This window comes from Ciconia boyciana, chromosome 1, assembly GCF_034638445.1.
Source record: "Ciconia boyciana chromosome 1, ASM3463844v1, whole genome shotgun sequence".
Classification (NCBI taxonomy): Eukaryota; Metazoa; Chordata; class Aves; order Ciconiiformes; family Ciconiidae; genus Ciconia; species Ciconia boyciana.
The window spans coordinates 216,392,692-216,406,410 of NC_132934.1; the positions used below are offsets into that span (position 1 = coordinate 216,392,692).

Below are 13,719 nucleotides of genomic sequence, written 5' to 3' on the forward strand. Positions count from 1 at the left end.
TTAGTCCCTTTCCTACAAGGGCTAGTTAAATTGATAGCAGGTTGCAGAGAAGTCACAGTGATGTTGAATTAATTCCCATGGCTAAGCCTAGGCTCAGGTACATCTGACATAATTTGAGAATCTGCACAGAGTGCTTAAGTTGGTGATTTCATTTCCCAGAGCTCCCTGTAGTCAAAAGGAGGCAGAGGTTCCCTCAGAGGTGATTCAGAGCACCTAAGTTACAACCAGGAGCACCACTGACTGCTGAGGGGACTTGCGATGACCATGCTTTTCTGTTAGACATCTCACTTAGGTATATAAAATTAGGTGAGGTGTTCTCAGCACCCTTCCCTGTTGGTTGCAGCATCCTCTTGAGAAAACTTCCTCTCTTTTTACTGATATGAAAAGCTTACCCAAAAGGAAAGGAGGGTTACAGTCTCCCCATAAAACTTGTGGTCTCGTTTCAGGAGGAAGATGAGATAAAGCCACTCAGATGGAGGCCAGTTCCACCAGCCTCAAGAGGATCAAGTTTGGGAAGCTGAAGGTGGTACGTCGGCACTTGCTACAGAGGTATGAGCATCAGCCCTTCATCTCCTGCCTGGCTGGTTTCTACAGCTGCCGATGGAAACGGTACCAGCGCAGAAGGACCGAGCCTGGGAAATGCTGCTGCAAGACGGTAAATTATCTCAGAATCAACACAGACATTGGTTTCTGCGTAGGGACAGGTCGGTCCAAGCTGACAAGTGGTTGATGTCGTGGGCCAAAGCCATCCCTGCCCAACGTCATTTGGAACCCACTGAGATCTGTTGGGTTGTTAGATTTTGGTTCTAAGCGATTGATGTATTGCTGTGTTTCCATGGCAGGCTCAGTTTGTTTGTGCCGCCATGCAGCTAACAAATGTGTGGTGGCAGGAAAGGACCTTGCAGCAAACCCTCCAGGCCAGTGAAGCATCTCAAAACCATAGGATCAAATTAAAGGAGGAAAATTTGGGCTGGGTGTGCAGTAAAAATTGTAAAGAGGGATGCTGCATAGTGCAATTCCTCTCTCACATGAAGTGGTTAAAATCCTGTTTATTTGCGAAGTCATGAGATCTGTTTTCCCTGAAAATAAATACTGCAGAGTACTCTTTTGAGGCCATCCCCTGGTCACAGAGGACGGGAGGGGGGAGTCATCTCCATCTCTGCTTCTTGGATGTCCAGCACCAAGCCACATGTCTTATGGACAGCCTAAAAGTATCTGCCATTTGCTCTCATTGCTTTGGGATAGATAAGGCTCTGACCACTTGCCCTTCCTCTCCCTCTCCAGCGGGAATGTGTGTTTTTCCCATTGCTTGTTGGAGCTTTCTGCTTTTCTCTGGTCTTTCTGTACATGTGGGGTGAAGCTAAAAATGACTACAATAACTTTGACTGGTAAGTACCATCTTTTTCCTCTCTCCCGCTCCTCGGGCAGGTCCCCAGGGTGGCTGGGAAGATATGAGCACCCTCCCCAGGTGCTGGGCTGCAGCAGGGCACTTTAGCCATGAGACAAAGATTTGGCTTCTTAAACTCTTGGTTACAGCATCCAAATTGAATGTCCAGTGACTTCAGAGGTGCTGAGGCTCTGCCCTCTGCTTGGCTACAGTTTAGAGGTGTAAGTGCGAATTTGGGAGAAAGGGGAGAATCATCATCACAAACATTGTGAGTGAAGGGGACTAAATAGCTCTTTCCTTACCTTGTCTGAGTCTCCCCTTCCCCTCCTCCCTGTTCCCTCTGAAGAAATGTAGTGGCTGACATCGGAGGCATTGCACCAGCTATCTCACTGCAAAGAGAATTGCATGTTACCAGGCTCGAAAGGAAGAAATAACCAGCAGGGATTTATGCAAATCCTTTCCTTCTGCAGTATGTAGGTAACAGTTATGCAAATCTGGGCCCTAAAATTAAATGAAAACAGCTCAGATATTATGGGGAGGAAAGGTGTAATTATATTATTCATCCTTATCGAGCCTTTGGGTACAAAGTAAAGCTTCCCTCTGTCTCTCCTTGGGCAATTCCTCTGCAGCTCCTCCAGCTTTCTGGTGTTTTCTCCTTCAAAACCTGACTCAAATCCCCTTTTTGCTGCGGTGCCCTACACAACCGCAGGCAGACAAGGTGGGCTGTTGGCCTGAGTCATGTCATCTTACTGTTTCCCCAGGCTGCCTTGTCTGCAGCGAGGTGCTGTATCTTACAGTCAGACTGCGAGCTCTCTGGAGCAAGGCCATCAATATGGTCCTGTATTTATCACCCCAGCGCATTTGGGTATTAGTCTGGTGGCTAATGCAATCACGGATTTGGGGAAGGAGGCTCTTAACCACTTTTGCATGTTACAGGGCAGGTTATTCCTCCCTCGCTCTTTGTTTTATTGCTTTGAAAAGTGCAAAATTTCAAGGAACTGTTGTTCCCCTCTAGTCCATATGCTAACCACAAATGCTATCATCATATTTTATTGCTTTTTAGGTATAACTATGGGAACCTGGGCTTCTGGTTTCTCTGGTCTCTTGTTCTCCTGATTGTGGCTGCAATCTTGTTCATGTACATCGCGCTGTTATTGGTAAGTAATGCTCCTTGTAAGCTGACCGTGACTTATAGCTCTAAAAAGTAAACATAGAGATGGCTTTAATGTGTCGGACCAAAGCTCAGCCTAGCCCTGCAGATGATCCCTAGACAGTGGATACCTGGGGAAGATTGGGAACACGAGTGTTTATGGTACTTTCTCCCCATGTCCACCGGTGGATGACCAATTTCAGCTTGGGGGTCTCTGAGCCAGATGGAGTTTCTGTGATTTCTCTCAATGATTTCCCTTCGATGAATGTGTCCAGTGTGTCCTTGAACCCAAGTGAAGATATGCCAGCAGTGGCTGGATCCAGATTTAGGGGAAACTAAAGATTGTTCTGACAGCAGGGAAGTATGGGGCTCTGAGTCATGTAGCGGTGGTGATATGTCGTCAAAGCTGAGTTATTCCTCTAGTCCTGAAGAAAAATGCTCATTAGAAGAAGGGGAACATTATCACTGAAGCTGCCTTGACTCTCCGCTTTGCTGGAGGGTTTCTCTACAGGTAGAGACTGCTGACGTGGTCACAAAATGCTCCTGAAGTTTATGCCCAAAGAGGCAATGTTCCTGAAATCTTCACTTTTCCAAATCCTGTGAAATTTTCTCGAGACTTCTGATCTGCTCTCTGCTTTGGTTACTGAAAACATACCAAAAGCAAGCATTTCCTAAAATTTCTACCTAGTCATCCTTTGTCCCTGTCCATTCTCTCATAGGGACCCCCTAAATAAAAGATAGATCTGCATCTGTGTTTCCACCCTCTGCATCCAGAGCTATAGGCTATGAAATCACTTTAACTCCAGGGACGAGTCCATGTTCAGTCTCATGCCTGCTCCAACTTTCATTTTGAAATGCCAGGTGCTGAGGATGAAGTTATGGCTTTGACTCACCTCTGTGACCAAGACAACCAGCTTTTATCATCAATTCCTTCTGTTCTTACCCATTCCCTGACGTGTCATCATGTAGTCAGTCTGTAAATTGCTCATGGCAGGGAATCTCTTTTTGCTTTGTTCATGCAGTGCCTAACACAATAGGTTTCTGGGGTCCTTTGTCCCTGCTGAAGTACAAATAAATAGTGATTTTCTTGTAGTGCTAGCAATAAAATACCAAAGTGATAAATAGGACAGCTGCTTGGCCATGCCCACAGCGATCAATAGCATCATAAATACTGTGGACTAACTGACCTCTGAGTAGGACAAATAACAATATTTAATTACAACGATTTTGTGACACCCTGGTGGCTCTAGGGCTCAATGTCTCTTATTCAGCAAAGCCTGGCTTTCCCAGTGGCCATGGGACAGTGTGGGTGGTTTGGCAGTTACAATGCTACTTTGGGCAAGTCAGAGCTTTGCTGGAGATGCCCCTGTGACATGGATACCTCTGAGATCATACCTCAGCAGGCTGTGGATCTGGAGTCAACCTCAGGATTAGACTAACCCATCATAGCACATGCTAGAAATGGACTTTACATGATTTCCTGGGCTTGAGGAGCCTGAATACCCCTGGGGCTGGTGTGTCAGCTCGGTCAAGCCCTGTCTGGATCCAAACATCAGCCAGTGTCCAGGCAGTGGACTTTCTTAGAGGAGTTTTTTGTCTTTGGCAGCACGGATGTGATGGCTGGAATCTATCAGGGCAGGTGGTGGGCAAAGTGAAGCCAGAAAGGTAGATGGAAAATATGAGGCAAAATTGGTGTCCTATATGGTTCAGTTCAGTCTTGGTCCCACTCTTTGTTGTGTAGACATATCCTCCTTCTCTCAGCATCTCAGTTCTATCTAATGAGGCTAACAGCACTTGCCTTCCTCAGGAGGGTGAAACACAGATAAACCTGAAAGAATACGAGGAGTTTGGATACTGTCAGGCAAGTCCTATAAGAGAAACACTTCAGAGATGCCTTTGCTCTGGGAACAGCCCCTGCAGTGAGGGTCCATTTGCTCCTTGCTTTCATTAAGCTGTTAAGCAACCCACCCAAAGCTATTGGGTATTTCTAAGGGCACTTGCCCTGCTTGATTGCATCACCACATCATCGTGTCTCATTTGGCAAGATTGCTGCATGCATCTATGTTGAGCAGTGCACTTTGGGAGGCATGAGGCCCTGCACCATCAGAGCTGTTACCTAAATAGGATTAGGTCTTGAAGGAAAGGGGAGTGAGGAAAGTAATCAACACCACCATTCATGCTCCCACTATCTCAAAGCATGCAGGTCATACGACGGTCACACGCCAGCATGCAGGGTCGTCTGATGACAACTGTGGCTTGTCCTTGCTCATCCCAGCAGGGCTCCTTTCAGAGAAGGACTCTGCCAGGAATCACCCCTTCATTGCTGTTCGCAGAGCTTCCCTGTCACAGTGTCTGGCCTTTCACTGTAGCCTTTGATGAACCACCCAGCAAAACATTAACAGCCTCACAGGCTAATAGGTGCAACTCAGCCCTTCCAGATCTAAATAAATCTACCATTGTTGGTACTGTACGATATCTGGATCGCTCTAATACGTTTTGGACAACTGATGGCCAAAGAGGTTGCCCCCATGATGAATTACATCCCATGTTCTGGTTGCACAGTGTTGGATGGAGACTATCGCTGCATGTGTTGCAGGAAGGACTGGAGACCTTCACCCAGGCAATGTTTCCTTGTGATGTTTTGCATCAGCAGCCCATCACATCAGAAAACTGAGCACACTGATGCCCTTGTTGGAGTAGAGAGATTTTATAGCAACCAGTAGCAGGTCTGGTTTTGTTTGTGAGCACCATACCGTCTTCCTTAATGATGGCACCCAACTGAAGCCTGCAAGCCTGCTTCCATGACCTTATTGTGAACCACTGAAGCAAACACACTTCTGCCCACTGGCTACCAGCAGCTGAACAAAACGCTGCGCAACAAAGCACTTGCTGTCTGTGCAAAGACGCTCTCCATCTGCATGCATCATTGTAATTTTTTCAGACAATCAGTTTCAATTAATTCAATTGTTATTACTCCACAAGACAATTTTCTCATCCCCGTTAGAGCTCAAAGGTTAAGCTGAGGAGTCTAATTGCAGAACAGTTCATGCTCAGTGGAGAAGAAAAAATTTTTCTTGTTCAGTCTTTAAACACCAACGTATATTTTCCTCTCTGCAGTTCAACCATGTTTGTTCCAAGAGTTTTGAGGAGGTGACTCGTGGCTGTTCAATATAAAGAGGTTCAGGTGTGTTGTGGCCTCTGCATTTGTAGGCTAAGAAAGAACTCAAAATAGCATATTGGCACTGAAGTTCAAAAAGTGATCTCAAACCTCCATCCCTAAGAGACTAGGGTACCAGAGAAGTTCTGAGTTGCTGCATTTTTGCTAGAAACTGAATGTAGGGACCTGAATTCTGCTGTTGTGAACATCTAAGTGAGCAGATGTTTTAGGTGAGCTGGGTGTCTAAGTGCCTGCCTCCACGTCCTTGTGGTGGTAGGTTCAGAGCCTGCCTAAACCTCACCAGTGGTATTGAAATCAGCACAAGGTCATTCCCATGCTGAAGCAGAGTGGGATTAAGGGTCTATTGTCCATCCTTTTGCAGCATAACCTTATGGTGAGTGCTTTTTCTGAGTCCACTCAAAAAGAGGGAGACAGAGGTGCAATCCCCCTTGCAGTGATTCCGTCTCTCTTGCCACTGGAAAACATCCCTTAATTACCACTTTGCAGGTAGATGGTGGAGGGGAGACACTTCCACACCTCATACTAAAGAAGAGAAGAAGCAAGTGTTGGAGTCTGTAAGATTCAGGGAGATGATACGGCTGGCAAGAGGGATCTTGGCTCTAGCCTCAGCAGTAATGGTCAGACACATATCGGTCACCTAAACCCACATGTCTGTGTACTTGTATTAGACAATCCCAGGATATGTATGGACGCAGTTTGGAAGAGCCAGACCTGCTGATGCTGGTTGTCCCTTTGCCTGAGGAAGTCCTGCTCTAGGTGCAAGCGTGTGGGACATTGCTAAAGGCAGCTGCATATTGGAAGAGCATATTGGACAGGTCCTGAAGCAGCTTTTGAGGAGTAGGATGAAGCTAGGTTATTGTGGCTTGAGATGTTAAGCTTCAGGGGTACATGGAAAGCAAAGAAAACTCAAGCTGACTGTGCCAGAGGATAAACCTTGTCCACATCACATCAGCTCACTGGTCCATCAAGATGTGTTCTCCTACAGTGACCAGCGGTGCAACTGCAAGAATTCCTTCTTCACCCTCTGAGAATGAAACCTGGTGATTATTCTTCTTGTAAGCTGATAATGAGATGTTGTTTCCATCCATAAAAATGAGCTCACCCTCCGATGGCATTCCCAGATGTGCTACATCATTCATACAAAAGTTGTACTGCAGTAGCAGGGGAGAGTCCTGTTGAGCATGGCCTGTGAAATATGTGTTTGGCTGCACCTTAGGCAAGGACCAGGTCTTTGTAACATTGCTTGCAGAAAAGGGGCAATTTTGAAAGTGTCTTTTTTTCTTCCTTTTTCTGAAATGGCTTATTTAAATGGGGCTGGCTTAAGATCTTCAGCAGTAATTCAGTTCTCTCTGAACTGCTCCCATGGTTACTCATCATGTACTGGGTATAGGATTCGATTAAAGGAGGCTAACATGTCAAGAAGCACTTAAAAGCTGATCTGTATTCTCTGCTGAGCTTATATCTCTCTTAAAATCGTCATGATCCTGGAAAGAGATCGTATTTGTAGCTGGATGGGAAACAGCTTACATTCCTTTGTAGTTGTGTTTTGGGAGAGCAAAGCCCCTTCCCCTGTATCTGTATGTCCTGCTTTCACACAATCTCACCGTGTTACGGTCTGGAGGGACGTGGATCATAAATGATCCTTCTCAGTGGAAGACTGATGTCTGCTAACAGATACTTTTCTTTAAACCCTGATATCTGGTGACACTGGTCCCCAGACTGTCCCTTACAGTGGTCGGGAAGCTTGCCTCAGGTTCTCAGATTCCTGAGCATAGACCTGTGTGTTTTCACGGCAGCAAGGTACATCTCCTGGTGAGATTCATCACCAGGTTCATCGGTTGCTTAGGTCTGGGACAACTTGAAGAACCTCTCCATCAGAGCTGTGGACTGGCTTTCCTCATCCTTTGCTTCTTGGTGTTCAAGGCTTCTCGGGTTGTCCCCTGCCCTGGCAGGGGTTTGCTCCATGCCTCACAGAACCCTTCCCAAGGGCTCCAATTTGCCATCTGAGGGAAGGAACGTGCCAGACACCCAAAACCAGTCTTTCAATCTCCAAGGCAGTTTTCCCTGTTCTGAAATGTGCCTGTCTCTTGCATTTCCTGTGATTACTGTGAAAGCATTGTCTCCTTTGCTGTCTGCTCTGTATTTTTGTGGTGCTTTGGAGGCATTTTTTAGTCCCTGACCTCTCTCTCCCACAGTTGATGTGCCTCTAATCACAACAAACGCACAGAAAATACGCAAGGTTAGTGCTGTATTGATTCATACCATAGCAACTGATCCTGGCCATCATTTCTCTTTCAGAATTTGTACTCACAAAGAAAAGTCATTAAAAATGTGTACCCCAAAGTGCTCAATTATTTGTTACTCATGAAAGAGTTTTGATCCTGCAGGGCAGCCTTGATATGTACTCGGCCATTTCAGAATCATTTTTACTGTAGCAATAAACACTTCTCTCCATACACCCATCTTGCTAACAGCCTTGACATTGTGCAGGAAGACCTAGTGTAAAGTGACTTCCCAATGCAAAAATAATTCCAGAAGCACCTCACTGAACACACTTCACCATCTTCTACCAGGATGCAAACAGTCTCTTCTTGATTTCCCAGGTCCTAGCGATGTGTTTGCTTGCAGAAGGTCAGCAGCTGTACCTACACTGGAGTCACAAGGTGAGGAGAGTCAGGGCTTTCTGGTAACTCTGTGCTTTAAACCAATTGAGTCTGTGGTGTTTCTCTGCATGAAAAACATCTTAGATTATGGGAGAGAGGGAAGAGAGGGAAGAGGTTAATCTTAGGAGACTTTAGATACCCATAAGAATTATATCTCCACCTGAGCTGATCACCTAAACTCCCTTTCAGTGGAGGGAAATGAATTCTCTGAGGATACAATTCATCCAGCTGGTCATAGACATCTAAATTAAGATGAGATGAATCACACCTAAAGTACCTTTTTCCCCCACTGACTTCCAAAAGGAGCTTGTGGTGACTCATTCAGGTGAAGATGTCTATATTTGACATGTCTACATGTGGTAACATGAAGACAAAAGCAAAGCTTCCATGAGAAGCACAGTGTAATTTTCTGTAGCAGGCTCCAGCAGCAGTGAAAAAAGTGGCTGCTATCTCTGCAGAAGAGAAATCTGCCTTATGCCTTTTGGTCTTTGGGTAGTTTGGGAAATGCCACCTGGAGTTTTGAAGGTACAGAAACAAATCCTCAGAGGCCTGTTGCTGCAAAAGGATACATTAGAATCATCCTCCTTAATAAATTCTTGAGGTTATGTAGAGCATTTAAAAAATTAGTTTCTAGTCATGCAGGTTAGGGGAGAATATAATGTGATTGCAAATCTTGCAGTGGAAGGGAGTAGCTGAATGTGCAGATACCTGATCCTGTGTTGCGTCATTTAAGTAATAGAAACACAGTCATCTTTGCTATTGAAAATTGGCTTCCAGAAGAACCAGAAAGATGTAGAACAATTTGTAAAAAAAATTGAGACTGCATCCTTGGGTGGAAGAGACTAGGGACAGATTAAGCTGTTGATCTGTAGGATCCCCCTGAAGAATGGTTAGGGCCTTGGTCCAATTTCTACTTGCACTTAGTTCTCAGCAGGTAGATGATGTACCAAGAAGAACCTGCCATCACAACTGTGCTGGGACCAAACTGTGCAAGAAGCCAAAGAATAGACTGGGCTACGTCCTTGCTTTTTTTGGTTGAAAAGTGAACTCTCATCTCTTAATTATGGGAGTGTTTGCTGTTGCTAAAGCCCGTTGCAAAGCAGCTCATAGCATAAGGAAGCTGTGTTGCTGTCTCTATTGGGTGGAATTAGTCACTTCTGAATGTAGCCATCTGCAGGTTAGGGATTTAATGTAAGCTGATCATCTAGGCTCCACGTACATCAACAGAAAGAGAGAGGCATCTCCCATCATAAAGCAAGTGGGAATGGATCACCTCTGGAAATTCCTCTCTTTCTCCCATGATTATAGAGGGAGCCTTGAGGGCTGACTTAGTCGGGTACCCAACTCTTAAGATCAGCCTTGCCATACAGAAAAGCCAATCGACAGCACTGTTGGTCTGGTTTTAGTCCCATTGCATCTCTCTGTCTCTGAACTGGCATAGTCAAGCTCATGCATCCCAAACTTACCAAGTCCAAGCTGCTTAAATAAGCCTGTGAGTCAAATGGATGGCACACCCTGTGCAGAAATGCTGAAGCTGATTTATGTCCTCTTTGCCTCCCTAGATTGGGACTTTTCTTGTCCTGGGCTTCTCTGTCACAGCCCTCTTCATATTATCCGTACTCTGGGGAGATCAATGGAAAACTGTCCGCCTGTCATTCCAGGTAAGAGGGGCTGGGAGGTCTGTTTGAAAGAACAACTTGTTTATAGAAGTATTTTGTGGTAATTGGTAGAAAATATTCCATACGGTGAGTGTTTTTCACATGGGTTTTCCTGGCAGAGTATGTGGTTTTGAGTAAACTTTTATTATGACTTAACATTTCCTGTCGGGAGAAAGGAAGCCAAGACCTGAGGTTGAGTTTCAAGCTATCTGATGTAACATGTCTCAGTTTGGGAAGTCACATCCTGTTGGGTTTTTTTTTTGGCAAAATTGTAGGTGTACTGTTAATTTCCAGGTGCCCAGGGCAGGTAAATCAGACCTCTTTGGCTGGCAGCATTCCTGGAGCAAGAACTTTCTCCATAATCAGCTCCTGCCAGTTCAGCAGCTTTAGCATTAGCACAATTTCAGTCTTCTGTGACTCAGAAGAGCTTCATCTCCTGAGGGCAGGACAGCACTGAGTTTTTTGGGAGCAGGTGGGGAACGCTGGTGTCAGGTGGGACAACCTGTGGGATACTGTGTTCAGTTTTGGGCCCCTCACTACAAGAAAGACATTGAGGGTCTGGAGCGTGTCCAGAGAAGGGCAATGAAGCTGGTGAAGGGTCTGGAGCACAAGGCTGATGGGGAGCGGCTGAGGGAACTGGGGTTGTTCAGTCTGGAGAAAAGGAGGCTGAGGGGAGACCTCATCGCTCTCTACAACTGCCTGAAAGGAGGGTGTAGAGAGGTGGGTTTTATCTCTTCTCCTAAGTAACAAGTGATAGGACAAGAGGAAATGGCTCAAGTTGCACCAGGGGAGGTTTAGATTGGCTATCAGGAAAAATTTCTTCATTAAAAGGGTTACCAAGCATTGGAAGAGGCTGCCCAGGGAAGTGGTTGAGTCACCATCCCTGGAGGTATTTAAAAGACATGTAGATGTGGTGCTTAGGGACATGGTTTAGTGGAGGACTTGGCAGTGTTAGGTTAATGGTTGGACTCGATGATCTTAAAGGTCTTTTCCAACCTAAATGATTCTATGATTCTATGCAGGAGGTCAGAGTGCATGATCTGCTGGCCTCTTCAGCTCTCAGCAGATCTGAAGATGGAGGCTAGAGCTGCCCAGTGCTGTTTAGTGTCTGAGCATCCAGGTCCCCACATGTATTGGGCAGGAAGAAGTATGTAAGCCTTTGACTACATAGCTGCCTTGCAGATGTTATTTGGGCATATGACCAGGTAGCTTACTGCTTGTGAACATTGGGAGAACAATGCATATGAATGGGAAGAGGAATCAATTGGTAGCTCCAGAGTTATGGAAGTCTCTTTGAGATGTGGTGTTTGCAGGGTGTGGTTAATTGCACATCCCTGCTCTACAGAGTTTGGTAACTATTGGGCTGTGCAGTGGCAAAGGTAATGAGAAACCATCAGCTTCTCCTCTCCCTTACAGACTCCAGGGGAGGTGGATAAGGAGAAGGAGACACAAGAGTCTTTGGGTTCCTCACAGGTGCTGTTTATTGTAGGTGTTCATGCCCTTTGAGATGCTTCACATGGCCTCCTGCTGCTGTTCCCAAAGGATATGAATCTCTTGTAGATCCTGTGTCATGTCCATTAGCCCTGCAAAGCTATCTCAAATATCCTGGACATCTGAGATGGCACCTCTGTTTACGCAACTGAATCCTGCTTCTAATCAAAAGATGTTGGTATCAAGTGTCCAGGGCAGACAGTGTCACAAGCAATAACATCCCTCAGTGACTGCTGCTTTCTTCAACCTTTCCAGCTTAGAGACTCAGGCATTAACTAAGGCTTGCATCTGAATAGATTTTTTTTCTTAGTGTCCTGCTTTCGGCTGGGATAGAGTTACTTTTCTTTCTAGTAGCTGGTACAGTGCTGTGTTTTGGATTTAGCATGAGAATAATGTTGATCACACGCTGATGTTTTACTTGTTGCTAAGCAGTGCTTACACTAGTCAAGGACTCTTCAGCTTCCCATGCTCTGCCAGGCGCACAAGAAGCTGGGAGGGGGCATAGCCAAACTGGCCAAAGGGCTGTTCCATACCATATGACGTCATGCTCAGTATAGAAACTGGGGGGCGTTGGCCGGAGGGCAGTGATTGCTGCTTGAAGACTGGCTGGGTGTCAGTCGGTGGGTGGTGAGCGGTTGCATCACTTGTTTACTTTTCTTGTGTTTTGTTTATCTCTCTCTCTCATTGTTTTCCTTTTCATTACAATTTTATTATTATTATTATTATTATTATTATTATTATTATTATTATTATGCTTTATTTTATTTCAATTATTAAACTGTTCTTATCTCAACCCACAAGTTTTCTTTTGCTCTTCCAATTCTCTCCCCCATCCCATGGCGGGGGGGAGGGTGAGCGAGGGGCTGTGTGGTGCCTGGTTGCTGGCTGGGGCTAAACCACAACACCTAGCACTTATCTTAAAAACTCTCAGTTCTAGCTGGAACAGAAACCACGGGGCTCTGACGAGCATGACAAAATGATGGATTGGTTTCTTTGACAGATTTCCCTAATTTTATGAAAGGTGTGTCATATCAACATTACTTGAGTGAAGAGCATCCATTCAGTGCCAAACTATTTCTGCTTTGTTTTCAGCTCTGCTCATGCATTCATGATAAGCACAGAAGTGATTCTTCACTTCTGATCTTCTTGTTTAATCTTTAGGACCAAAGAAATCAAGTCAAATTACTTTTTCTGTCCAGCAATAGGTATTATCTAATATAGCATCAGCATTAAATGAATGTATTGTTTTGTGTTAGTAAATCAAGAAAAATATCTACATGTTGAGTTAAAAGTAAAAAAAAAGAGAAAAAAATGCAATTAACCCTAATACAAGTGAATTAAATGCTTTGAAATAAATGAAAATTAATTATTTTTCTGGAATATGTTGATAATACGTGAAACTAGGTGCTGCAGGGTGCATATGAGTCTAACAATGTCCATGATCAGAGATGCACCAGATTAACAACTTCTCTTATACCACAATAGTTAGTTCTGTACAGGTGTAAATACCACATTTTATCACTCAGGCTTGTTGACATCAGTTTAATGACTTAGCTGCAGTGGGTTATGGAGATGACTATTACCTGCATGGGATTGGATTGGGTTAGATTGGATTAAACTGTCTGCTGTCTGGAAGATGCTCATGAATTATGGCATAGCAGTAATGGCGATTGCATCCTCATGGACGAGGACAGCCTTGTCCCCTTCAGCTGACTTAGGAGAAAGGAGAGCTGCATACTGCAGTGAGGAGCACTCCTTGGCCCAAGGAGCTGGCCTGACTGTGGGCACATATCTCTCCCTTGACTCCAGAGGTGTTTGGTGGATCCAACACAGGTGAGGGAGAGAGGTTGAACTGCTGGTATCTATCTGCAGCAGGAGCCCATCCAGGTGGAAGGCTGTAGCCATGTTGGGGTTTGTTTCCATCTGTCTCCACACTTCATCCTTTGACTAAAATCCTTTTCTCTCCTTGTCAGATCACAGCTCCTTATCTCCACATAGGGGCAATAGCCATCATGGTCCTCCTGTCCTGGCCCGTGGCTCTTCATGCCATCAGAGCAGATAAGAAAGGTACAGTAGCTCTGCTTCCTGCTCCCTATATGACAAAAGGCATATATCAATGTGGGAAAACAGGCGTGCAGGAGCCCTTTCCTCCCACACCTGCGCTCCAGCTGGAGGTGGCTTTTAGCCTCTGT

General features: G+C 45.2%; 1 protein-coding gene across 2 annotated transcripts in view; it reads left to right on the forward strand.

Moving 5' to 3' along the window:
• The window catches only part of GDPD4 (glycerophosphodiester phosphodiesterase domain containing 4), a 38,810-nt gene that overhangs the window by 14,052 nt on the left and 11,039 nt on the right, over positions 1 to 13,719 (forward strand). For both annotated transcript variants that reach the window (XM_072855300.1, XM_072855301.1), the window contains exons 2-7: positions 447 to 655; positions 1,285 to 1,388; positions 2,451 to 2,544; positions 8,319 to 8,378; positions 9,941 to 10,039; positions 13,501 to 13,594. In XM_072855300.1, coding sequence (XP_072711401.1) covers positions 473 to 655; positions 1,285 to 1,388; positions 2,451 to 2,544; positions 8,319 to 8,378; positions 9,941 to 10,039; positions 13,501 to 13,594 — 634 coding nt within the window. In that variant the 5' untranslated portion in view covers positions 447 to 472. The remainder of the gene's footprint in view (positions 1 to 446; positions 656 to 1,284; positions 1,389 to 2,450; positions 2,545 to 8,318; positions 8,379 to 9,940; positions 10,040 to 13,500; positions 13,595 to 13,719) is intronic.